The sequence below is a fragment of the Arvicanthis niloticus genome, chromosome 16, assembly GCF_011762505.2.
Source record: "Arvicanthis niloticus isolate mArvNil1 chromosome 16, mArvNil1.pat.X, whole genome shotgun sequence".
Lineage (NCBI taxonomy): Eukaryota > Metazoa > Chordata > Mammalia > Rodentia > Muridae > Arvicanthis > Arvicanthis niloticus.
The window spans coordinates 5,153,710-5,180,421 of record NC_047673.1 but is presented as its reverse complement, the minus strand read 5'-3'; the positions used below and the strand labels follow the sequence as shown (position 1 = coordinate 5,180,421).

The 26,712-nt window shown below is 43.6% G+C and overlaps 1 protein-coding gene across 2 annotated transcripts in view; it reads right to left on the bottom strand.

The window, feature by feature from the left end:
- The window catches only part of Myo16 (myosin XVI), a 482,119-nt gene that overhangs the window by 243,953 nt on the left and 211,454 nt on the right, over positions 1 to 26,712 (bottom strand). For both annotated transcript variants that reach the window (XM_076913797.1, XM_034520363.2), the window contains exons 9-13: positions 25,188 to 25,341; positions 16,462 to 16,612; positions 9,122 to 9,232; positions 2,742 to 2,807; positions 1,734 to 1,861 (exon numbers count right to left, since the gene is read on the bottom strand). In XM_076913797.1, the coding sequence (XP_076769912.1) occupies positions 1,734 to 1,861; positions 2,742 to 2,807; positions 9,122 to 9,232; positions 16,462 to 16,612; positions 25,188 to 25,341 (610 nt within the window). The remainder of the gene's footprint in view (positions 1 to 1,733; positions 1,862 to 2,741; positions 2,808 to 9,121; positions 9,233 to 16,461; positions 16,613 to 25,187; positions 25,342 to 26,712) is intronic.

Here is a 26,712-nt window from a genome sequence, read left to right as displayed (position 1 = left end):
GAGGACCTGGGCAGACCCGTGCAGGCCGGCTGCATGCTGCCTTGGTGCTTGTGAGTTCATGTGAGCATTGATCATGTTTATTTAGATATCTTTATTGTCTTTGAGTTCTCCATCCCCTCTGGCTCTTACATTCTTTCTGCCTCCCTTTCTTCAGCGTTTCCTGAGCCCGAGGTTATATTGAGCCTCTGATGACTATAGTACAGGCTACCCTCTGTTTACACTACTTTTGTGGCACACGAGAAACAGTGAGTGCACATAACTTCAGCTGAGCTTCTCTGGGCTTGACAGCGAGGGTAAAAAGGCTGGAGCCTTCTCCCTCATCATCCTGTTCCACATGGAGACCATGCTGTGGTGCATAGCTTAAAAAGAAGGGTCAGACTGACTAAGTCACTCCTAATTGTTTCCAAGTCGGATTCAGTCTCGGTTTGTCTTCTTATGAGGACTTGGGGGACTTGTGTAACTTAAATGAAGAAATAAATTTCCCCCTCAAAAATATATGGTATCATTAGCCTTAAAATGACCAAATGAGATATTAGTGAGGGGTTAGGGGGAGAAAGTTACTCTGAGCAAATGGATGTAGAATTTGGGGTGAAGCAAATCTAGCCAGGTCTATCTACAGGACTCTGCACAGGGCACTGTAGCACCCCCTCAGCCAAGCCTCCAGAGCCATCTCTCTGTCACCCATCTTGATAATTTCCTAAAGAAATGTTGAATGTTTTAAGAAAGTGTTTTAGTATCTATTTGAGCAAGGACACACCATGAGAGAGAAACATGAACAAAGCCAACAGTTCTGCCTACACTGGAAAGGCTGAAGGCTTCTCCAGAGATGGAAGCCCAAGTCTGATTTTAACCCTCTATCCTCTCTCTATCTAAGTGGGATTCCACCCGAGGACTCCTGGCTGCCCTTCCCTCACATCTTAATTTGAAGAGTTTTATTCACAAGTAAACTGTCTTTCTGTAGTTTGAAGTTTTCCCTTACATTTTCAAGAAGAACCACCTCTGTGGACATACGGCGTGAATGGGAGCAGAGGTGAATAGGAGAGACATGCAGAGGAAAGTCCACCTTGTAAATGAGTAAAGCTGCAACTTGGAGCCTGTGAGGAACACATGTAGAGCAGCAGCTTAGGCCCAATAGTGCAGCAAGCTTCTCTTTCTCCATGCTTGTTTCTTAGATTTGAAAGCAGAGTCCCTGCGTTGCTGTTTAAATCTTCAGGAGGTGCTGCCTGTGCCCTGGACCTACTGCCTTTGGGGTTAGAGGTGAGGTGGTGCAGAGTCAATGACACAGACTGGGAGCAGGGGAGACATGCTGCAGCAAGTTCATTTGAATGCTACTGCAAGCTCCTTTAATACCTTCTAACCCCTTAGTTCCAAGAAAGTGTCTCTTCTAAACAGTAGTTCCAGATAGGCTGGCATTGTCTGTGCCAGCAACCCTTGGTCTCTTAGGCAGTCCTCAATTAAGTCTGCCTGCAGGAAATGCTTTTAAGGCTTTGCTGACACCCAGCGTTTGCATAGAGGTGGCCAGCCCAGCTGTTCCTGCTACAAGGATGAAGTGCATAGCAGGCTGTTGGTTGCCATGGACTCTGCTACACTGGGCGACTTCTCAAAGAACTCTTCCTGTCTCTTCTAACAAGACAAATGCGATCATTGGAAAGATTGACTGAAAACATATTGAGTGAGGAAGGGGAACATGCCTGAGTCCTGGTGACAGGTGAGAAGGTGACAGGCTGGCTCACCTGAGGATGATGTTCTGTGGCCTTCGCTCCTGGAACAGTCTGTGGAAGGCTCGTTCTGCGCAGGAGAAGAGGTGGGGTGGCAGCGAGGGGCTGCGCTGGCCTGTGGGGCTCAGGTACATCTGGGACACCTGGGGACAGCAGACCAAAGACCCATCTACTTCTGTCCTCACATGAAGAGGAGGGAGAAGGCTCTATTTCCAATTAGATGTTTGCACACTTACCCCCTGCTTGTAGCTTACTATAAAGCCTTGCCCTGATAGATATTCTGGGCTCTCCCATCACCAAAACCACCCTGCATCTGGCAGTGGGCTGGGGGTGGGGTGTTGAGCTAGTTTGAATAGAATAAAGACCCTGCTGTGAGTTACATTAGATCAGCTCCTGACTGGTTTTGGGGGGATCACTAACGTTTCTCTGGCACTACAGTATCACTATGATGCCATTCATTCTGGCTCCCAAATCTCTGTGATAGTTTCAAAGGTGGCACTGATGTTTAGAAATGAGTTGATTATCAATACACATTTACCAGGCATAAGATGTACTCTGCAAATGTACAGCTAGAAAAGACACTGTAGAAATATGACTCAACAACAAAACCAGACATAGTGTCAAGCTTTTCCTTAGTAGCCATCAATATCCATCCACGAACTAAACACCAGTCAATATCCATCTATAGACCAGTCAGTATTCATCCATGAACTCTAAACCAAATGATAACCAATCAGTCAGGGATGAATGGAAATATATTGTATTACTCAATTTATTCTGTTTTGTAAGCATTAGAAGAGAGTTACATATTTAAGTGTAAAAGATAACCTTTGGTTAAAAAAAAAAAGTTTGACTCCCAAAGTTGCATCAAACACATTAACATGACCATCATGTTAATTCAAGTAAGAACAATTCTGAAAATTTTGTTTTAAATGTTGTTCTTTTGGTTTGTATGTCAGCAAATACAAATGTGTACATCCCATGAATGTCACTTCAAAACGATGGTTGAAGTGTTATACTCACCATAGTGGAGTAAATTGGGAGCTCTTTGAATGGGTTAACAAGCAAAAAGATGTCTCCGATAAAGGTCTGTCAAAAAGATGCAAATATCTCATGAACCACATAAATCAATAAAATTATGAAACTTAGAAACAATTATGGAAAACATGGTGAATCAATAAAAATGATATCAGAATATTTTTAAGGTGACTCAAGCAGTCTTCAGAAACATAAAATTCATGCTCAAATTACATGAAGCCATCAGGTTTGGTTCTGTGGGACACAAGCAATAAAATTGGTTAGATTCTAAGAATTTACTGTGAAGGGATTTTGTGATAATCAGTCTGGGTAAACAATATGGAAGTAAAATAAACAAATCCAGAGCAAGAGGAAAATGAGGTAGTTCATTTTATGTCATTATATAGGGAAAGAAGATGTAAAGAGTTTGTAAAGCTCAAAATAAAATACTTTAATTAACAAAGTTGAAGCAATGAGATAAAAAGGCTTGGGGATAAATGGAATAGAGGTTAAAAATGTAGATTAAAGTCCACATGTGTCTGTAATTATAACAAACATTAGTGTTCCAAATCCAACAGCTAAAAGACAAAGACTGGATGAACACATTAGATGTGTCCTATGTTAGAGAAAAAAATGCCACAAAATATAAAGAGCAAAGGAATGTGAAAGTAAAAGGATAAAGCAAGACATATGTAAATAACAGCAGCTGAAAAGCTGAGTGTACGTCAACCCATAGAGGTGTAGCTTGGGCAGCGAGGCCGGGGGCAAACAGAGCATTTCATTATGAGGAATTGACAAAGCAATCGGGAAGAGATGGCAACTTTATGCTTTCATGATAAATCAATCTACCATTAAGTATCTAAAACAAACAGCTTCAAGGAGGAAACCTGGGCTCACAGTGACAAAGGAAGATCCATGCCTGTTGAAATGAGCCCATGAAAAATTCAGGTAATTACTGATCTGACCAATGAATCATTTGGAAAACGTATTCGAGAAACAGTAGATGTTTCGTCTTATAAGCTAAGCAACGAATAGTGATTTAAACCCACAGGAAGTGAGCGACGTGGTGTGGGGGTGGTAGAAATTCGACCAAAGTCCCACTGCACACAGAAACAGCTGAGAGAGTTTAAGTGCTCACACTAGAGAATAAAGAGCAACCGTTTATAGTGTCTGTGAGGTCAATCTTCTTAACTCGAGCAAGTGTTTCACTATGCAGATCTACCATCAGTTCATTATTCAGCCCCACAGTGAACACCCTAAATATACAATCCACAATGAGGGGGAAAATTTATATTGGGATAATTATTAATGGAATGTGAGATTCTCCCCTGAATACATATGCTGGAATAAGCAAAAAATATAATTATAAAAACATTATTCAACATTGCAGTGAAGTCCTCAAAGGAGACACTGTATAAATCTTGAGAGTTGAAGAGGGCCTTCTGACCATGGTTTTCTCAGCTGTGGAAATGGAAACCCCACAGCTCACTGTTCTAATGAGTTGTTCTCTTAACAGTCTGGACATGCTTTCTTCCAGAAGCACCTTTCAAGTAGTGAGCAGGCAACATAAAGCATACTGTAGGCAGCCTGTCACAGGAGAGCCCTTAGAGAGAGAGAGAGAGAGGCTGGCACAGAGGCTGCACTGCTGCACACGCTGCATGACCTTATCCCACTGAAGTGATCCTTAAGGGAGCCCTGCCACCTGACCTTCTTCCCCTGAGCAGAGGTTACAGAGGCAGCAGGTAGAGAAGGGGTCATGAGGGACCCTGGGGCTGTCAGGATTTCCTTGCTCTGGTTTGTCTAGCACTGCTGTTAGGACTCCCCGGGCTAGCCAGACATGCCAGGGCTTTCTGCATTGACTCTGCAGGCTGTTTCCTTGTCCCATGAGCTTCTATGTAGAGAATACTGGTGAGTGGCTTCTCTGCTGCCCACCAAGGTCTGTGATGTGTGCTCTGTTCTCTCTGGTACTGTTAGCAACCTTTATTCTAGACATGCAATGTTCTGATCTGTGCATCTTTGGCCAGCTCATGCCTCATCACCTGTAAGCCATCTCCTTCCCATTGTGGCTGACACATGGAAATTCCCCCAACCAACCTAATATCCAAATGAGTGTGTCACACTCAGGCAGAAGACACATGGGAGTTCCCCAACCAGCCTCACATCCAGGGAATGGTACACACGGAGAACCTGAGCAGGGCCCAGCTGCTATGGGCAGAGCACATCACAGAACAAATGAGATGCAGAAAAGGAAACAGGAATCCTGTCACACCACCAGGTCAGCTGCAGCATCTGAAATATTAATAGCCCATCTCAGACTCAGCTGTTTGTCACAGATAAATTCATATTAGCCTCTGTCTCTTGTGTTAAAAAGGCGTATTTGACCTAAGATGCATTCTCATGAATGCTGTTTTAAAGAACCTTACATGCTATTGTGCATGCATGGTGAGAATATGTGTTCATATGTGTGTATGTGCTTGTGTATACAGTAGGGGAGACAGACACCAGAGTCTAAACAAGGAAAACTGACGTTATCTGGTAATGGGTCTGCGGCAGAAACCACACAAAATAGAACACAGAAAGCAACCTCGAAACTGGAAATGCACCATAGGAAGTTCCTTATAAGCGAGGCCATTGGTGTGCAGATTTTAGGGGAGCAGGGGGGTGGTATGCACTCACTGGCATGGCCATCCTAATTCAAGGTGACCAGCAGGACAGCTGTGGCACAGATAGTCAAAAACACAAGGGGCCAGAAACAGAGTCTGTGGGCTCTGGCTTTCCCCTGAATGACCATGTATTCCATTATGCAGATAGTGACAGAGTGTAGCACACTCTCGCAGGCATAACTGTCTACTGGACTGGGAACAGACAGGAAGTCAAGGGAATTACAGCCATTTTGTAAAGGACAGGGGAGATGATGCAGTTAAAGTAGGACTCGCAGCTGGTGGCAGAGGTGCAGGTTGCACCTGACTGCATCTTGCAAAGGGGGTCATGGGATTCCCAAGGCAAGCAGAAGCAGAGTGTGAGCCTGGTCAGGTGTTCACACCAGTGACCTCGACGGAGCCTGCCATCCAAGCATCTTGGTAGGCTGAGGTGGGAAGGGTCCAAGTTTAAGCCAGCCCCTGTTTCAGCAGGGTGCAATGAGGTAAAGGCTCAGTGAGGAATCTCCTGCTAAGCACCTGTGAGGCTCTGAGTCCCATCACTCCATATCAGAAAAAAGAGAAGAATTGGGGGAGATGTCAGACACAGCTTTCCTTGTCAGACACAGCCTAAGAAGCCAGAAGAACACAGCTGCAGGGACACCATGGGTCAGGTGGGTTGTGAGGGCAGTGGTGGGGGGTGGCAGCATCGAAGAGAGGGCAAAGACCAAACACACCTATTATTAGAATGTGGAGACATCTCCTAAGTAGTTCTTTCTATATGGGGAAGGTATGTGCTTGTTTTAGTTCCCTTTGACCCTGGGCTGACACTTATATAAAACAGTAATCTTCTGAGATTCTGGATTGAAAAAAAAGACAAAGCCATAGGAAACACAAACTCCAAATCTCAGGCTTGAATTAAAGTACCAAATGGCCGAACAAAGGCAGCCACAGTGAATTGAATTCCAGCATGTGAGAGATGGGGGACAGAGAATCAGGAGTTCAAGGACAGACTAAGCAACTTCGTTCTCTGGCTCAAAGTCCCAATAAAGTAAACTCCAACATGGGTCTCTGATATTCCAATCTCTTTGCAGACCTGTAGTAAAAAGTTCACTACATGTTTAGATAACATGTCAGTCTTTTAGATGTGACTTAAGTTACCTCAGTGGCAAGTTCACAACTGACATGACCTTTAGCACAGATGTTATTTCTGATGATCCAGATAGAGATTCTGAATAGAGTAGGTTATAGTGAAGGCCGTCTACTTCAAAGACTGTGTGTGGTTGTGATGGGGTGGTGGATAGAAAGAACCTGGCCTTTAACATCAGCACCACTGGCCAGGCCCTAAATGAATACAACTGCTTGGTTCTGTCCCCATCAAGTCTAGGGTCTGACACAGGAGCCATATGTCAACCACAGCACAAGGAGAACCCCGCCCCTCACCCCATGATGCATGTTCTTACAAGGGAGAGCCCTCTATGATGCTGTTTGGAAATTAAGGAGAGACATGGAGATAAAAGCATATTTGAGTGGGATTCTAGAAAGTTCTGTTCTGCAGAAATCAGAAGGAAAATGCTAGAACACAGAGAGGAGTTCCTGGAAAGTTCCCAATGCAGGAAGGAGGGCAGCTATTGCCCACTGAGTGACAGGCAGTGAAGCCCACTCGTGGTTTGTCTGTAGCAGAGACTAGCTGGTTTCTCAGCCATGATCCCAACCTCAGAGAAAATGCTGTGTTCTACCTGCCATGAGAAGTAACAAGACAGACTTCTGAGAGGAGCTCTATGGCTATCCTGGCTGTCTGCAAAGAATGTTCTAGTTCACTGTGAGCTCAGAGAATGAAGAAATGAGGACCTCCCAAGTTGGCGGATGCCAGGGTAGGGAGGGTGGAGACCATAGTGACCCCAGCAGCACAGAGTAGGGCTGTCAGAGCCAAGATGGTGTTGACCCCAGGTACACAAAGTAGGGCTGCCAAAGCATGGACTGGTTGGCCCATTTGTGGATGGGATGAGTAGATGCTTAAGAAACAGAGAAACTTGACAAAGGAATTAAGGAACAAAAACCAACTCAGTCTTTCCATTGGCTTCGTGGTATAACACCCTCAGGAGGCTGAAGCAGGAGGATTGCAAGGTTAATATCATCTTAGGCTATGAGTTCCAGGGCAGCCTAGACAATTATCCAGATAGAATGCAAAGAAGGGATCAGAAGTGTAGACCAATGGTACAGAACTAGCAGCATGTACTGGACCCTGGATTTATAATCCTGAATAGAAAAAAAAAATACAAGACAAAATAAAACACAAAAATCAATCAAACAAAAACAAGTTAAAGAAAAATAAAAAGAAAAGAATGAAAGACAAAGAAAAGAATCAAAATGAAAGAAAGAAATCAGAAACACATCACAAAAGCACCACGGAGACAGATAATAGAAACCAAAGCAGTCAGGCTTAACCACTTATGTCAATGGCAAAGTTCCAACAATTGTGATGCACGTGCTTAATTTTAAATATATTTGTGGTGGCAGGCAGTTTATTGAAGCCTTGAGATGCTGGGTTGCAGCTTTGAGGGTTAATCAGGACCTGACAACTCATTACTTGCTAGGAAATCTCAGACTTCACATTTACATGAAAATGACTTAATCAGATTCTCTGTAGATTAGGACTAAATGGGTGTTATCAGAGAATGTGACAGATTCAGGCATAATCAGAAATCTCCACAGGCACTTGGACTGAATTGTCCTGGGCTCTGTATGGGACAGAACAAAATCAACCAGCACATGGGAGGGGGCAGAGGGAGGGTCGGGGCAGGGGAGATGGATTTTGAGACTACAGGTTGTCTGCACTGTTACTGTCATTAGAAAGCTAACATACAGAAAAGGATTAGAATCAGTTTTAACTCATTCTCCATGTAAATATTATTTTTTTTTGCATCTTCACAGAAATCTTACACAGTTTATTGCCCAGAGAGACACTGCCTGTAGATTGGGGTCAGTACTTAATACAGCCCACAGAGCCTTTGGTGTCTGAGACAGACTGAGATTTATAAGCAGTTGATCTACGGATCTTGCCAATTCTGGAAAGATCTCCTACTCAGTCAGGACAACAGAAAAGGTACAAAGAGTGTGAAAATGAAACCAGAGGAGGAGGACATGACTATTCTTAAAGTTTGGACAAGACTTACTGTGGATGTAAGGGAGAAAGCAGAGGGTAGAGTCCAGGCTGAATGTGTCCAGGAGACCAGACCATGAGAAGAGGAGAGGGAGGGAAAACATGACAGGAGCCCCTGACTAAGAGGAGCAGCTAGGGCCAAGAGGCCAAGACATCAGAGTACCCAAAATGGCTGGATTATGTAGGGATCAGTCCAGGGTAAGAGAAGTGAAACCCAGCCCCTGGGGGTGAGAGGAGTAGGGGGTGGGGTTAAGAGTGCTGGAAGGGGGCCAGGGGTATTGAGGGATGCTGGGAGAGCAGGCTAGCATCTGCTTTGATTTGTTAATGAACACCTCAACTAGCCATTTGTCCCAGGTTCCTGAGACCCAACACAGCATTAAGAGCTACTATTTATGTGCAGAGTATTAACTTACACTTCACTCTGAATTTAAGATTTTGCTGAATATGACTAAGAACCTCAAGAAGAGACTGAACTCTATGAAGCTCAACCTCAGTCATCCCCATGGTCAGAAGCTTCCAGTACCCATCACTTGCAACATTTGTTCACAGTGGGAGTACAGGGTGCATGGCAGTCCTGTGGCACTCACATGTATCTGGTCATTTCCGAAGCGCTTCTGAATTTCATACAGCAGGCTGCTGTCGTTAAGCTCACTGAGTGTGGCTAGGTCATCACTGGGAGCCGGAGGTGTGAGCTGAACCTGTGAGGTGGGACAAAGGCCAGTCTCATCAACTGTAGTCACTTTCTGATCAGCTCAAAGTTCTGAAACCACGTGGATACAAAACCAATGTTAAAAGAGGAGATGGTTCGAGGAAGAGAGGATCATTCAGATCAGGGTTTGTGTTCCATATCTACAGGTTACACACACACACACACACACACACACACACACACACACACACACACACAAGATCTTGTGCCAAAGTCCTTACACCTTGAAGACCACCATCATGTTGACTGACCTCTCTTATCTCCAAATTTTATGTCAGATCTGCTTGTCCCAAGACTTTGAAGGGCTCAAGTGATATTCAAGCATTTTTTAGCTCCCAAGCCTAAGCCCGTGAGACTGTTTTGGGCATAAAAAGGCAAGGGGTTCAGGTCCTGCCTTCTCAGGGGATAGAGTCAGGTCTTCAGGGTAGACCCCAGATTTAGGGCTTGTGATTTTTTTTTCTATTTTACATTGATTTTAAGATTAAGGTATCTATGAGATTAGGTAATTGGCAGGAAAAAAATGACACTTATCCCTTTAAAAACTAAGCAATATCTCAATGACTACTTCAAATAAATTACTTCAAGATAAGTATTTCAAATAAATCCAGATGGTTGTAGTCTTTTAATTAGATGGAAACCAGCAGTCTCCAAGTGAGAAACACCCAATGCTTAATCCAACGGGCCCAGAGCATGCTCTAGCAGCAGTTGCTCCACAGCACAGAGCAGCTATGGCTCTCTCACATCAAGCTGAGGAGATGGAAGAATCTGTGTAGGGTCCAGGGAGCCTGAGACGCACAGAAAACCTGAGCAAACTTGCATGTGATCTCAGTGTTTCTGACATAGCCTGTGTTTTCCTTGAATTTCATATCTATATTGCACAGGCATTATTTATTCTGTGTTCTTTTCCTGAATAATTTAAATACAATTATCACTGTTTATCTGGTGGGAGGTATCTGCAGAGTGAAATCATAACACATCTTAAAACACTATACTTAGAATGATCTTCCAGAGCTAGTGAATACATCACAAGACGAAAACTTCCTGCTCTGTCTCTTGGGCTGCATGTTGCCCAAGTACACTAGTGGCAGAGGCAGGCAGAGGCAGAGGCAGAGGCAGAGACGGCAGAGAGGCAGAGAGGCAGAGAGGCAGAGAGGCAGAGAGGCAGAGAGGCAGAGAGGCAGAGAGGCAGAGAGGCAGAGAGGCAGAGAGGCAGAGAGGCAGAGAGGCAGAGAGGCAGAGAGGCAGAGGAGGCAGAGGAGGCAGAGGCAGAGGCAGAGGGCAGAGGGCAGAGGAGGCAGAGGGCAGAGGGCAGAGGGCAGAGGGCAGAGGGCAGAGGGCAGAGGGCAGAGGTAGAGGCAGAGGCAGAGGCAGAGGCAGAGGCAGAGGCAGAGGCAGAGGCAGAGGCAGAGGCAGAGGAGGCAGAGGCAGAGGCAGAGGCAGAGGCAGAGGCAGAGGCAGAGGCAGAGGCAGAGGCAGAGGCAGAGGCAGAGGCAGAGGCAGAGGCAGAGGCAGAGGCAGAGGCAGAGGCAGAGGAGGCAGAGGAGGCAGAGGAGGCAGAGGAGGCAGAGGAGGCAGAGGAGGCAGAGGAGGCAGAGGAGGCAGAGGAGGCAGAGGAGGCAGAGGAGGCAGAGGAGGCAGAGGAGGCAGAGGAGGCAGAGGAGGCAGAGGAGGCAGAGGAGGCAGAGGAGGCAGAGGAGGCAGAGGCAGAGGCAGAGGCAGAGGCAGAGGCAGAGGCAGAGGCAGAGGCAGAGGCAGAGGAGGCAGAGGCAGAGGCAGAGGAGGCAGAGGAGGCAGAGGAGGCAGAGGAGGCAGAGGAGGCAGAGGAGGCAGAGGAGGCAGAGGAGGCAGAGGAGGCAGAGGAGGCAGAGGAGGCAGAGGAGGCAGAGGAGGCAGAGGAGGCAGAGGCAGAGGCAGAGGCAGAGGCAGAGGCAGAGGCAGAGGCAGAGGCAGAGGCAGAGGCAGAGGCAGAGGCAGAGGCAGAGGCAGAGGCAGAGGCAGAGGCAGAGGCAGAGGCAGAGGCAGAGGCAGAGGCAGAGGCAGAGGCAGAGGCTGTCTTCAGCCTCTCAAGCTCAGGAGGGCAGAGTGTCACATAATCCATTTAGAAGACACCATGGCTAAGAGTTCCTGGGCCTTGGACAATGATCAATTTCTCTACATGAGAACATAATATTCTAACAGGAGCAAGTTTACTCACAGAAAAACCAAATCGTACAATATTCCTGATCTCAAAACTTCTAACAACTAGCCACCTGACCCGAAGACTCACACATTCAATTCATGTGAAGAACTTAGCCCAGTGTCAGCTCTGCAGCTGAGCATGTAACACAGGTGTGCTTAGTTACACAGCTCAAGGGAGTTCTGTGGCAATGGCCACTCTGCCAACTTCCCTGAGAAACATCCTAGAGAAAAGAGGGGGTGGGAAAGTGTGGACATTACTGGGTAGGCCTTGCTAAATAAAAACACTGTCAGTGATAAAAGTTAAGGGAGCTGAAGGTTAACTAGGATTTATTTTGGGAAGAGTAGGAGCAGGGACCTCGACTATGGTGATATCTTCTAGATTTGGACAGAGACAGGCTCAATTCAAATACTTGTTAGGGTTGATGATTAAGGAACAGAAAGGGGACATCAGAGGAAAGGACTCTAAGAGGAAACACGGGAAGTAGAAGAAACCTATATAGTGGATGTAGCAGCTTCTTGTCAAAGGCAGGTCAGAGTGACCAGACCCCACAAGGGAGAAGCTGAAGGCAGAGTGATCTGATTCGCTATTCAGCAGGATTTCAGGCTAACAATGGAAAGAGCTTCCTGATTGGTGACTCTTTATTTTTCTGGTCCTTATAACCAAACACGGATGAAAGATAGCTTAAAACAAGCATTTGGCCTCAGAGGGCAGAGGAACAGAATCACTGCTGGCAAGGAAGCTGCACTGGTGACAGTAGCTTGGTCTACGGCATCAAGGTGTCAACCAGGAGAGGGAAAGCCAGAGCTCAGGTGTCTCCCTTCTCTTTCAACAACTTTTATTCAGTTGGATGAAACCACCCACTTATGGCGGTTCCTCTCTCTTAAATTAAAAATCTCTGGAAAACCCTCACAGGCATGCCTAGAGGTTTCAAATCCCATTGAGCTGACAGTGAAGATTGATTTTCAGAGATAGTTAGAGTAAGTTGGGCTAGTTATCACTATGTAACAGTCAGAAAAGAGAGGGCAGCATGTGACGAGCAGCGCCAGGAACACGTTCAGAAGTTCACAGTGTTCCTAGCTTCTCTACTCTCTGACAGGCTTTATGTCAGTAGTTTGATGCAAAGACAGAAACAGAAAATAAAAGGAGATGTTATCTTTCATCTCCGTGTGTTCTCAGTCTGCTGGAGGGAGGAGCAAGGACATAAATAATAAATTACAAGTGTAGAAAATGCACAGAAGGAAAAAGATCTCTGAAGAAGTTTGTTCTGTAGTGATCTAGGCTGCCCTTGTTTGGGGGCTGTGCTCAAAGTGTACGTGGGAATTGTTTGGAAAGACAAGTCTCCTCAGATGGCGTTGAAAAACCAGGATGGTGTGTGGGACGCCTTTGAGGACCAGTGTGTGGAAGCAAAGGCCAGCAGGTATGTAGACGACGTGAAACCCTGAAGATTCCAGGAATAGCTCCACAGTTCCAAGAGGTATGGCTGCCCAGGGTGTTAACTGGCTGGAAGACAAGACTAGCTTCACCTTATTAAAGTGTCCTTTCAGCAGTTGGTAAAGGTAACAGGCAGAGGTGCCCTGGCCATTTAGTAATTACCCAATGCAGGAGGTTCACAAGGGGAGTCAGGAGAGGAGGCAAAGCTGGACACACTCACTATGCTGCTTAGCTCTTTGTCACTTGACACGAGTTAGAGCAAACCTCAATTAAGAAAATTCCTCAATAACAATAGACTATAGGCATTTTCTTGACTAGTGATTGATGGGGAAGCGCCCAGTCCATTGTAGATGGGGCCATCCCTGGGCTGGTGGTCCTGAGTTCTATAAAAAACCAGGCTGAGCAAGCCATGAGGAGCAAGCCAGTAAGCAGCACCCCTCCATGGTCTCTGCATCAGCTCCTGCCTCCAGGTTCCTGTCTTGTTTGAATTCTTTCCCTGACTCCCTTCAGTGATGAACTGAGACATGGAAGTGTAGTTGCAGTTGGTCATGGTGTTTGTTTATCACATCCATAGAAACCCTCACTAGGACCCTTACTAAAGACAAGGGAGGACCACAGTGCTCAGTAATTGCTACTATGTAAGTTAGAGGAGGTGAAGGTTTTCTTATATCAGTGAACTGGTTTGTATTCCAGAGTGATTGTCCTTAGGTATAACAGGAATCTTTAAAAAGTAAAGATGGAAAAGTATACATTTTGTAGAAAGAAAAAAGATCCTGGCAGAAGTCCTTACATGGATAGATAGGAAATGAAACTTATATGTGGAGGCACCTATGGAGATCAAAGAGTGTGTGCAAAGTTACAGACGGTTGTGAGCCACTTGATGTGGATGCAGGGAACAGAACCCAGGACCCATCTCTCCTCTCTCTATCATCATCAGGATCTTATTTTAAAGTCTTTATGAGCATCCCACCACTTTCTGCAACTAAGATCTCATGCATGGTATAGATCTTCACAACAAGAATGTACGTATGAGGATACATGCATAGTCAGAAAGAATAATAGACTATATGATATGCCATATTATATAATACATATTATATAATACATATGATTGCAAGAATGTGGACTATTCAAAAATAAAGTCCAAACTGTATGCAAGTTAGTATGCATTTTAACTCCCAAGATGAGAGAGAGAGAGAGAGAGAGAGAGAGAGAGAGAGAGAGAGAGAGAGAGAGAGGTGGGGACTTAAGAGGCACAACTTCGACTAATGCAATAAAATTCCTCTTTTACCCAGGGACAAGTCTAGGTTGTTCAAGTCAGTTTCTACTGCAGGTAGAGAAAGCATTGCTGGTATTGCCAGAAAGTCCACAGGAAGAATTCCCAGCATGTAGCTGGAAGCTCCCAGGTTCTTTTCCCCAGCTATAAATTTGCACTGGGTTGAGGAAAATGTTCTAGAATGGCACTGAATGACTGAAACAATGTATGGCTGGTTTACACTAATACAGGGACTCACATGGCACCAGAGACCATCAGGGACAGGCATCTCCTTGTAGTTATCAAGATTTCAAAGTCAATAGAAGAGAGCTCTGATGCTTAATTCTAGGCAGTTTTTGAAGGCATGGGTTTCTTACAGAGATTTTACACAAGGCAGTTTTTCTATGTCTTTTGCAGAAGGATTGATGGGACTGGAGATAGCTACTAACTATCCATCTGTGGAGTTACCATTTGGAAAAGCTACATTTTACAAAAATACAGAAGAGGTGCTAAGTGGTTTTGTTTTAATTTTCAAAATTTTCTACACTACATACTTGTTTCTAAAATGTTACTTTGTACTTTGTTGCCTTGAAAAGTCTTTTCTATGTCTCTCCTATGGAACGTGACCGCATGACCCAGCCTTCTACAGTGTGGCTTCTTCTATAAAAGAACTATCCAGTAGTTGGTTCATTGCCCGAAATGACTGTGATCTCCCTTGTAGGGGAGATGTTAATGGGTGTAATAAGTGTTACAGTGTCAGTAATCCAAAATTCCCACCATGTCTTCCAAAAGGCAAGGTATAGAAAATGACCAGTGTTCTTACATCAAGGATACATAAGAGATGTCAGTAAGAACACAGAAATCACCTACAAGGAAGGTCCTGCCTGATGCTGGGATGCTGTAAAAGCCTTCTTAGTTTTGAAGAGCTTGTTTGTCTTCTAGAAACTCCATGTTAAATGATCACTTACAATCTATTAATTTGCTAGACAGAATTAATTTGTCTTCACAGAGACCCAAATCTCAGCATTTACGTCAAAGAATGAATCAGGGTTGTGTTTCTTTAATTAAATAAATATTTATTGCTGTACTATGAAGACTTGGATATATTTAATAGCTTGAAGACAAATTAATGATAACATAGAATAACTCACATATCAGCACTACACAGGGCATGTAAGGATTACAACTGCACTGTAATGATTGTGTTAGTAAGCTTCAGGAGTGGGAAAGTCTAACTGATCTTAGTTTCCACATGTAAGCCAGTTAAAATACTTCAAAACAATGGCAATAAAAAGATCTCCTCCCAAATGCTTTTTGGTTCCTTTGATTTATTTTAAGCAATTTAAATTAAATTTTAATAGTGAGCGGAGGATATCCTGGTTAGTTTAGCTGCCAATTAGAGACAACATAGAATTACCTGCAAAAAGGGTGTTAATAAAGAATTGTCTAGATCAGGTTGATATGTAGGCATATCTACAAGGAAGTATCTTGATCATTCACTCAAGTAGGAAGACATGGCCCACTGTGGGCACTGACATTCCCTAGGCAGAGTATGTCCTGAGCGGTTTAAGAACAAGAATGTTAGCTGAGAGTGATCGTGTGAGCAATGATGTATTTATTCTTTGTTCTCAGCCATGGCTGTGATGTGACCAGCTGCCCTGACTTCCCTACAATGACCAATTGTCACTGGGAACTGTGAGCTAAAATAAACACTGTCCCCTACGTTGCCTTTGTGAGGGGATTCTTTTTTCCATAGTCACAAAACTGACACCAGAACAGAGAGTATTTGGAAAATGAATAAGATACAGTACTCTGAGTTAGAGACACTAAAACAGGAACATGGGTGAGCATAACCCTGCTGTTCACCAATCACCAGATACAAGAAATCATTTACTTCTGTCACAAAAAGAAGAAAATGTATTGATTTATATTTCTTAAGCTCATAACCCTCCAAAACAGTAAAGCAATCTCCCTTAAATTAGGCATTGAGTCCTAAGTGATCACACACACACACACACACACACACACACACACACACACCGTAGCTTCTTTTAAAAAGAAATGCCTCTCATTGTATCTTTTACCAATGTATATGTATTTAGATAATTGGAAGAAACAAAAAAAGAAAAAAGAAAAAAGACACTACTTAATGACAACTTAATCAAAGACTACTGAAACTATACTGCAAAATTAAAACTTCTCTAATATTAAATAGCAATTGTATTTATTAATGACCAGTTCAATGACCACATTGACAGGATTTTTAAACAGAACCCTAGCCTATGCATTTTTAATTTATCTTTGAATGGTCAGCTTTGAACAGTGTAGGTTTTCACAGTGACCGTGCAGTTACCTGCTCTGACTTGCTGCAGCTGTTCACCATGCTGGTCTCAGGAGGCCCGTCCTGGGACTCCTGCCTGCACAGACCTTTTGTTGTGTCTTTGAACATAATGTCTTTTTCCAGTAAACTGTCCTGCTTCGAAATTGGTAGCACCAGGGGACTTCTACAAGAAACAATCGATAGCATAATTAGTTTTCTTCTAACATTGCTGTATCAATCAAAAGCTACAGGAGCCTGGGCCACAGAAGGTGTGTTTACTCAGATAAAAACATGTCCTATAAGTGCGGGAAATGTGAAGTTTTCTCTTCAGCCCACATGAAAAAATGCATTCATTTCAACCCCAAAAGAAAATGTTTACCAGGATATATTTAACTGTAATAGAAAGATCAATAGGTAATTTCAAAACTGCTTGAAGTGTGCGATTGCACTAGGTGCTGAATTTAAATGTGAAAAGGATTTGTAAACAAATGAAAAAGTTATAATCTTGATTAAAATACAATGAGTATAAGATTTAATGTACAGAGCCATAGGCAATATTTTGAGTTTGTATTAAAATGTTAGAATAAAAAATTTAAGTGTTAAGGACTGCCATATCACAAACAGAAAGACGCTTGTAACTTTCAAACAATTCAAACAAGGCAAAGAGAGACATAAACAAAAGCTACTACAAGTCTCGAATTCATAATATTCACCACAACATAATTACTGAATTTGCAACATGACACTTTATAGCAAAATTTGAGAACAATCTCCTTTAATGTTAGCATTCAAGCAGAAGTGCACGTCCATTTTATCAAGTGAATGTATGCAACACAGTTGTGTCTTCTGATGCATAGGAGTGGAGATAACTCTGGTTAGAGCTGGGTGAACTTGTTCTGTTGAATTTTAAGTAAATCTGTTTCATATGCAGTAAAATTGGTTTGTTGTAGATATACAGTACAATGCTCTCTCTCTCTTTCTCTCTATTTCTCCCTCCCTGTCTCTCTGTCTCTGTCTCTCTCTCCCTCTCTCTCCCCCCCTCTCTCTGTCTGTCTCTCGTGTGTGTGTGTGTACACGAGTGTCTGCAGAGGGATATGAGGAAGCCAGAGGTTGATGTCCTCAATTGCTTCTCTACCCCATTATTTTGAGACTGTGTCTCTCAATGTCTCTGTTAGGGTTTCTATCACTGTGGTAAAACACTGTGGTCAGAGGCAACTTGGGAAAGAAAGGGTTTATTTCACTCATGGTTTCACACAACAGTTCACCATCAAAGCCAGTGAGTTCAGGAACTCACGCAGGGCAGGAACCTGGAGGCAGGAGCTGATGCAGAGGCCATAGAGAGATGCTGCCTACTGGCTTGCTCCCATGGCTTGCTCAGCCCGCTATCTTATAGAACGCAGGATCCCTAGCACAGGGATGGCACTACCCTCAATGGGATGGACCCTGCCCAATCAATCACTAATTGAGAAAATGCTGTATTCTCATCAAACCCAAGACTTGCTGTTTTGAGTTGGCTACGGGTCAGCAAGCCTGGAGGATAAAGATCCACACGTTGCTGTCTGCCCAGAGGTGGTGACAGACACACACCATCACACCCAGCTTTCAGGGGTACTAGGGATTCAAACTGACATCCACATGCATTACTCACTGAGCAGCCATTCCAGTCTCAGTTCAGTGATATGTGACCAAAACTTTTATAATCCTGTAATCAAAACAACTAGTCATGGAGAGAATCTATTTTATCCTCCCTTCTGTGCCCATTGGAATCCATTATTAAATGTGTCAATGGGGTCTCGCTGTGATTTTAATTAGACTGTCTTATATTTTATATATTGACTGTTAAAATGAAAGCTGACTTTGTTTAAGAGTGCATGGTGGTGACTTGGCACAAGCTGAGAATGAGTATTGCAGTGGTGTTGATTCGCAGACTGTGCTGACCGTGACCTCGGAACATATTCATTTCAGACCTGCACATCTGTACCTGTGGCCCCAGTCCTCAGCGAGCACCGCTGTAGCCTCTGCTCCTGTCAGATCTGCCTTTAGAGTTTCTACCTGAGCAAGGTTGTGGGGTACGAGTGTTTGTCGGTCTGCCTTATTCTGTTGCAAGTGATGCATTGCAGGTTTATCTATGTTGCTGCAAAGGGGAGGATTATTTTCCTAGTTTGACAATTTCCCAATGTAGATTGGTCCCTGATCTCCCATATCTCCAAGGGTGGGCCCTGAGAGCTTTTCTGTGTATTATTCATTATGAAGAACACTGATGTGAACACAGAGTACAGTAGGTCATCAGGATCCCTCCCTCACTTCTTTCCAGATAACGTCCAGCAGTGGGGTTCTGGCCACAAGGCAGGTGAATTTTAATTTTCTGAGCAACCTCTATGGTTTCCCACAACCCAGCCTGAGCACAAGTCTCCTTCCACACCCTCACCAGGACTGCCTCAGGCCTCTTCCATAGCAGACATCCTAATGGATGTAGTAGGGTCTTATCCCTCTGAGGTTCTGACCTTCCTTTATTTGAGGTTAGTGATACCGGGTACTTTCCTAAAGACTCTTGGCCACTGGTGTGTCTTCTCTGCAAAAATAATGAAGCCTTAAGGCTGTTTTTAAAAAAATTTACATGTTTTATTTTTTGTTTTCTTGTTATTTGTTATTGAGTTCCGTGAACTCCTCGTATATTTTTGATATTTATCATGTATGAGGTTTGAAACTTTAATTTCTTATATATTTTTAAAATCACATTGATTGACTGATTAATTGTGGGGGGGGAGGGGTGGCTGTGCACACCATGGCATGTATGTGATTTCCAGAGTACTTATGCAATATTTGTGTCTTTTCTTCCACCACATGGGTCCTGAGAATTGAACTCAGGTCACGAGGCATGGTGGCAGGTGCCTTTGCCTGCCACGTCATGTTACTGGCCTCAGTGATGTATTTTTCTGTGCAGAAGCCTTTTTGGATGGAGGAGTCCCTCTTGGGGACGTTTGCTTTTTCTCCTTATGCTTTTGGTATCATATCTGAAAAAATCGGAAATGACAGTCAAGGTCCCTGTTAAGGAACTTGTTCTCTCCGTGGGCTCCTGTGCTTTGAAAGCACACATCTCTCCTTTATTAGCCTTCATGTTATATCTCTACAGCTGTAAAGTGAAGGCCCTTCTCAGCCTTTGGAGAGCAGGCGTCCAGCTGTCACAGGACCACTTGCAGAGGAGGCCGTTGTTTCCCTCTGTGAGTTGCTGTGAAGGCCCAGCTGGCCACACCTGCTCGAGTCCACGTCTGTGGTCACTATTCTCTCCTATCTCTCTAACTGTTCTAATCCTGTTTCATCCTGAGTAAGACGGGTCTGTAGTATAGTTTGAACTCAGGAACGAGATACTGCCAGTTTTATTCTCAGAATTGATTTGGCTGTTTTAGTTCTGTAGTTTCAGGCAGTGTCTCTTCAGTAAAGTGTGGGGGACACTCTGCTTTTAGGTATTAGATGTTCTATATTCTGGACACAAATATGTAAATGAACACTTGAAGATTTTCTTCCTCTCTACATTCCTATCAGTTTACTTCCATAACAATATAACTCATTTTTCTTTCATTTTCAGGTTTTCCTTTTTTTATGTCTTATCTAAGAATTATTTTCTCAACCCAAGCTCAGCAAGGTTCATTCCTTAGGCTTTATTCTGGAATTTCTAGCTCTGTGGTCTCATGTGTGTGCCCTCCTGTTTACATGGCTTTCTATAAATTACAGCCCAGTGTCTTCTCTTAGAGCTGCCTGAGTGTTTCAGCACCCATTTTGAGAGCAAAGCCCATCTTTCCTCAACTCATTAGCTGTATTTGCTGGTGAAATCAATTGGCCATTGGTGAGTCTATTTCAGGGCTCTCCCGTGTGTTGCATCGATACACTACTTTATTGATTTGATTGATGCCCTGTCTCAGGAAGAATTAACTCACATGAAACATCCAACTTTGTTTGCTTTTAAGATTTTTTTTTTTTTGGCTGTTCACCGCACTTAGCATATTTGTGTGAAACTCAGAATCTATGTCAATTTTCACAGAAACGGCTGTTGGGATTTTTGATGAATGTGTTTAATTGACGAATGGGTATGAAGGGAATTTCGATGCTAGCAGTGTTGAATTCTGTCACTCTGAAGAACTCTCCTCTGGTCTGTTCCCATCTTTGCTAATTTCTCTTATCCGTATTCCATGGCTTTTGTAACTGAAACCTCCCATGTGATGGGCTGAATTTACTTCAGCACAATCCCTGGTCTGTGCTATTGTAGATGTATCTTTGAATTCGATACAATCATTTATTGTTGGTCAATAGACAATATAAATGATCTGTGTATTAATCTTGATGTGGAAGTAGAGTATAATTCAGAAGACTTTTATGATCATTACAGAGTCTGTTTTGCCATCTGCATCCATGTGGTGTCTCCCTGGCCACACCTCGGAGCATCCTCCTGCCTGGCATCACAAAGCACTTCCACAAGCGCACAGGAAAGAGCTGTGGGTTCAGCAGAGTCAAGTCCTATTTCTCCCCACCATTTCAGTCTCGAGTGAAGTCTTCATAGACAGCTTTGTCTATCCTGATGTTGCTTCTCTGCAAGTCTAATTAATGATGTTTTTCTGCCCTTCCTGGCTTTTATTCAACAAACAAGATTTGCTTCGAGTACAAAAGAAGAGAATATTAGTAATAGAAATTAACCAGTGAGGATCAGAAGAAACAAGTGTAATACTGTGTTTTCTTGGAGAAGCTTTCCCTAAGGGCAGTTTCCATAAACACAGGGGTAATGACAGCAGCCTCATGGCAGGTCATCAAGTCCTCGCTAGCCCCACTGTGGAGAATTCCAGAAGGGAAGACAATGACAAGGACCAGGTTTGACCTCTGCTCTGCTTTAGTCAACACTTATTTTGATAAACAAACAAAAAAAAAATAGGAAAAAGTGCCTGCAGGAACTAGAATAAATAGGATTTTATTTCTAAAATGGAAATAGAAGTACAATATGATAAGACCAAAACCAATCTTCCAAGCCTCAGATTTCCTTCCTGAGAAAAATTCCTCAGGAATTGATTGATGGTTTTATTAAAACTTTACAGTTCTATTCTGTAGAGATTTAGCCAGGGAGTCACATGTGATGCTTAACGGGCTGTGTGTTCTGCAGAATTTATTATTGTGTGGACATAGGAATGGAAGTATGCACTAGGTGAGATCTGTGGGTGTGAAATTCTTTTTAAAGTAAGGCAATATTGATATGTGAATTGTTGGTAGAAACAGCAATTCACTAACTCATTGAAAAATGCTATGTTGAAGGAAAAACCACACAAGTCATCTTATATTGGGTTTTCCTGTTTTAACCAAAGTAGAATATGAGTCTCCGACTTGGGCAGTTTTAAACTGAAAGCATTTATTTGTCTTGGTCTTCAGGCTCAGGCACTACGAGATGACCCAATAGTATAAGCTTTTCCCGCTTATTAATGTTTAAAGATATGCATTTCTGATGGGGTGCGTAGTAGAAGTTCTATTTATCTGCTTACAACATCATGACTTACTGCACAAATGCTCAAGGAGCAGTAAGAGTTGGAGCAGAAAGGAAGTGTTTCTTGTGTTCTGAAATCAGAGAGAGAGAGACAAAGAGAGAGAGAGACAGAGACAGAGAGAGAGACAGAGAGAGAGAGAGACAGAGAGAGAGAGAGAGAGAGAGAGAGAGAGAGAGAGAGAGAGAGAGATTGATTCTACTCTTAATAGTGCTGGTGAATACACTCTAGACATGAATGGAAAGTCAGGATGATATGGATGTGAAGATGAACAAGCCTTATGTAGATGAAGTAATGGCAAAGCCTGCAGAATCAGGGCCGGGGACATGAGAGTACATTTAGTTCATCAGGGTGTTTGACACACTGTCATTTAGAGCTGCGAGCTGCCACTGAATGTGCAGATGGATGAAAATGCAGCCTCTGTGCCATGGGAGGAAGTCTCAGTTTCTGTGGATTTTGACTGTGCAGATAGACTGATCTGAAGTTCCCCCAGGCACTGACTAGGGGTTTGTTCCTGGCCTGTGTTGAGAAGAATACCACCTTCTCATGGTTACTACTTTCAAGAGCCCACACCTGCACTTTCTCAAGGAAGAAAAGGTACATCAGGGCACCTACAAACTTTGTTTATAAGGAGCCAAGACACAGAAGCCAAAACACCCCCATGGAAATGTTCTTATTGTCTCTTCATGACTAATGAATGCACCCCACTCTGTCTCAGGTAAGACACAATGACCTTAAGGGAATAACTGTGGCCAGCTCATGACTGTCTGACCAGAACAGAGAAAGATATGCATATTCAAATGCCCATTTCCTTTCCCACTGCTGCTTTGAGGGTTTTTCAAATCTTTCCTTTGTCTTCCTAGAGCTCAGGTCTCTACAAGCAGCTGGAGGATGAGATTTCACAATAAAACTGTAGGTCAGCAAAGCTTTAAGGTTATACCTGGTGTGTTGAGGTTTGACTCACTGACATATTTGCTCAATGTTTGGGAGACACTGGCTTTTTGGTTTTTATTAATAGTGTGATGGAAGAAGTAAGGAGGAGGGGAAGAGGGGAAAGGAGAGAGTAGAGGGAAAAATAAACACTTTATTTAAATCAGCAAGAATTGTGTTAAAGAACAGCACCCAGTTTACTGGAACTCAAGGAATAGCTGGACAGAAGATTCCAGAGGGTTGAAACTATGATTAAAAATAAAAATGGGGAAAAAAAGAGGGATAGATCAAATCCCAAGTTTGTTCCAAAAAGAGATGGGAAAGGGGACTGTTCATATCTGGGTTAGAAGAATGAGGCTTGTGGATAGTAGGTAAAGCATCTGTCAGTGATGCATGGGCTTCCTGCTTATGGTAATACACTGGTTTCTTTCCCATAAAGAAGTTCCCACCATGTTTCAGAAATGTATCCAAATCAAAAGCCACTGTTACAATGGAGACACAATATCAATCTGCTCTGTCTTCTGCCACCAGCCTGACAAGTGAAGCTGTGCTTCCTCCAGACTTGGGGCTGCTCACCTGGCCTTGCAGCAGCAATTACTGATAATTGCTGGGAGCCCAAAAGAGTGCCCTCATGGAAACCCTAGCCCTCAACACAAGCATGCATTTTAGTTGGGGTTTATTGCACATATTTGCTTCTTGTTATATGTATTCATAATGGCACAGTAGAAATGACCAGATAAAAATACGTCACAACCAAAAACTATAAAAAGAAAAAGTGTGGAAAGTGCTCAGATGTCACCCACCACAGGCCTCATCTATTTACTCTTTACCACAGGATCAAAGCAACAGGAGGACAATGTAATCAGACCACATTTTAACTGTGTAGAACAAATAAGCCATTGATTATTCTGCTCATAACCAGATTAATCCGTTGTTTAGTCGATAATATGAAAACCACGAGAGTTACTGATTAGAACTGCATATTCTCTTTCATCCTTAAAATAAAGTACAAAAGACGTTAATGACAGTACAAAAGTGGATGTTTGCCTACTCAATGTAACCTTGTCTACACTTTAAAATTTTTTCTTTTTTGTTGACTAATTTTGTTCTTAGACAATTTCATGTATCTGGGCATTCTCTCTCTCTCTCTCTCTCTCTCTCTCTCTCTCTCTCTCTCTCTCTCTCTCTCTCTCTCTCTCCAATTCTCCTCCACCCCTGTCTTCCCTACAGAACCCCTTCCCACATGAATGTCTTCTTGCTGTGTTGTGGGACTCACTGATTTTAGCCAGGACTGTTTGTACAGACATGGAGCCCGGATGAGCTCACTATTTGGTACACAGCTGAGAGCAATGGTTGTTCCTCCTCCATATTCTGGGAGGTGTCAATTGTTCAGGTTTGCTTAGGGCCCCATGATCCCCGCCCCCATGCACAGTGGGCTGTTGGCAGCCTGACCTTTGCTTAGGTTTTGCTGTCTATATATTTGGGAAAGCATAACACTATGCCAAGGTAGAGTGAATTAGTTATGGCCACAGCTACCTTTTAAAAAACAAAAACCACTTCCATCCTCTCAGAACACCCTTCATCCATGAGCAGTCCCATTGGCTCCTCTCTCCCCTCATACTGACTGTTAATGCTTTCTGCTTTTTCTACCCAGGGCAGCTCATGAGGGTTCATGTGATACATTGAGAAGCAGAGAAGCCAAAGGATTCAAAGCAAAAACTGGGATATTATGAGCCAAGTCTGTACCTATGTCCCAGTTCATTAACAAGAGTGAGCTACCTTGGCTGCCTTATCAACTACACTTCGTGTTATGTGCTCAGCCCTCAAAGGCAATGGTGATTTTCCCGCCACCACCCAACAGCTTTAAGCATTACCTTTATTGGATAGTGTAGAATCATTGCATTTATATTTAGGAGAAAAATAAGGCATATTTGCACTTGCTACTTCAGAACAGTCAGTCAGCCCTTATGACAATCATAGAAAGCTTACATGAGTTCAGCTAAACTCTAGAGGAATGACTGGGAACACTGTTGTCAGGGTAACTGTAGCTCCCCAGCTTGATCAATCATATAGCAATGCCTTCTGGGGTCACGTTAATGTCTTTAGTTATGCTGAACTCACCGTCAGTAATCGATTTTTTTTTTTTTTTGGTAAATATGCTGATAAACAGCTACAGTATTTGTAAACTTTTGGGCAGAGAGACAGGAGCTTCTCTCTATGCAACGGTGGGTGACTGAGAGAAGTGGTGGGGACAGCTGGCTTCTAGAGGATTGCCCAGCTGCTACAGCCCACTGGGATGAAAATACTTACAGCTTACTGGAAAGATCTGGGAGGTCGTGAAGAATCTCATCATACAGCTCCTCCTGTGCTAAGGCAGGAGCAGACGGAGAGTCTTTCATTTTCTCTTCCCAGGCGATTTCCGCTTTCAGCAGCATCTCCTCAATAGCCTCAGAGGCAGCGATGTCTACAAGATGCAGTAAGCATGTTAGACACGGCAGTGGGGAAACAGAGCAGTGCTTCCTCTCCTAACTCAGACACGCTGAACTGAGAATGGATCGGTAGATACACCAAGCCCATCAAGAAACAGCAAAAGTTTAGGGGAAAGAGAAAACCCATGTCTGCCATTTTCCAAGTCCAGCCTGCCATACACGGGGGATGCACTTAACTACACATGAGATAAGTATAAATATGCAGTGGGTAATAATGAGGAAATGAAAAGTCGCAGGGAAGCTAAACTTGGAAGACTATGTGTGCACATTCCACTGACTCTGGACATAAAGTGTTGCTCCTCTCTGTGACAGAGTAGCACTTCTGGCCGCTCGCCATGACCTTTTCTGTTCTGTTGAAAGTGTCGATCACTGTGAGTCTTTAACCAGTGACCCCTGGACACACGTGGGCTGTGGCACAGATATGCATCATTCAAATGTATAATCAGCAATAACTGTCAGGGAGACCTGATGAATCTGAAAACAATTTGCATTGACACCAGCTTTGAACCCTGTGGGGGCAGCCACTCCCCATCCCCACTAAGTCTGGTGGCCCTCGGTGTCTGTACATTTGAGTCAAGTGGCTTTACTGGCTTGTCAAAGTCATTTAGCTGACATGAGCTGAGCTGATATTCCTGTCAGTATTCTGTTATGACATGACTGGCCTAGGATCAAAGAGTAGTGAGTGGGAAGGGAGAAGAGACCTCAGCTGCCTCACCTGGGAGGCTGCATTTATGGTGTACTTATAAACTAAACTACAGACTGACACAGATGCCACCGACTGTGTCCTCCCAAGTTCAAGCCCTGGGAGAGTGGAAATCATTGAACATGACATTCATGGTGACTTTCTTGGCCATAAGGGTGTCTCGTTTGCATCTTTTATGCGGCATTTTGTTGACCTGGTTCATTCTTCTCCTAGACAGGTCAAGTGCATTAAATAAAAGACACCGTCATTTAATGAAAGCACACTTATTGAGGTTCTATGACAAGCCCGGTGCCGTGTCTTACTGCCAAGGGTCTATGAACAGGGAAACCTAGAAGATGTCAGACTCTGCAGGGATAGCATGGAGCAGGCTGTCTGAATCTCTGTGCACTGCGTGAAAGTGGCCAGGGCTGGAGCTGGATCAGAAGAAGCTGCATCATTCCCTGGGCCCCCTGAGAGTCGGATGTCATTGGGAATTGGCTATGTAACACTTGGCACTAGCCTTAAAATGAGCTAATAAGAAGATGGCAGAATAGACATGCATAGGTTCGAGGATCAGTCAAATCTCTTTAGTCTGTGAAGAAGCCGAGAGTGTGCATTCGGTCACGAAATCTCCTGACAGAACCATCTGATAAGACACAAAGCC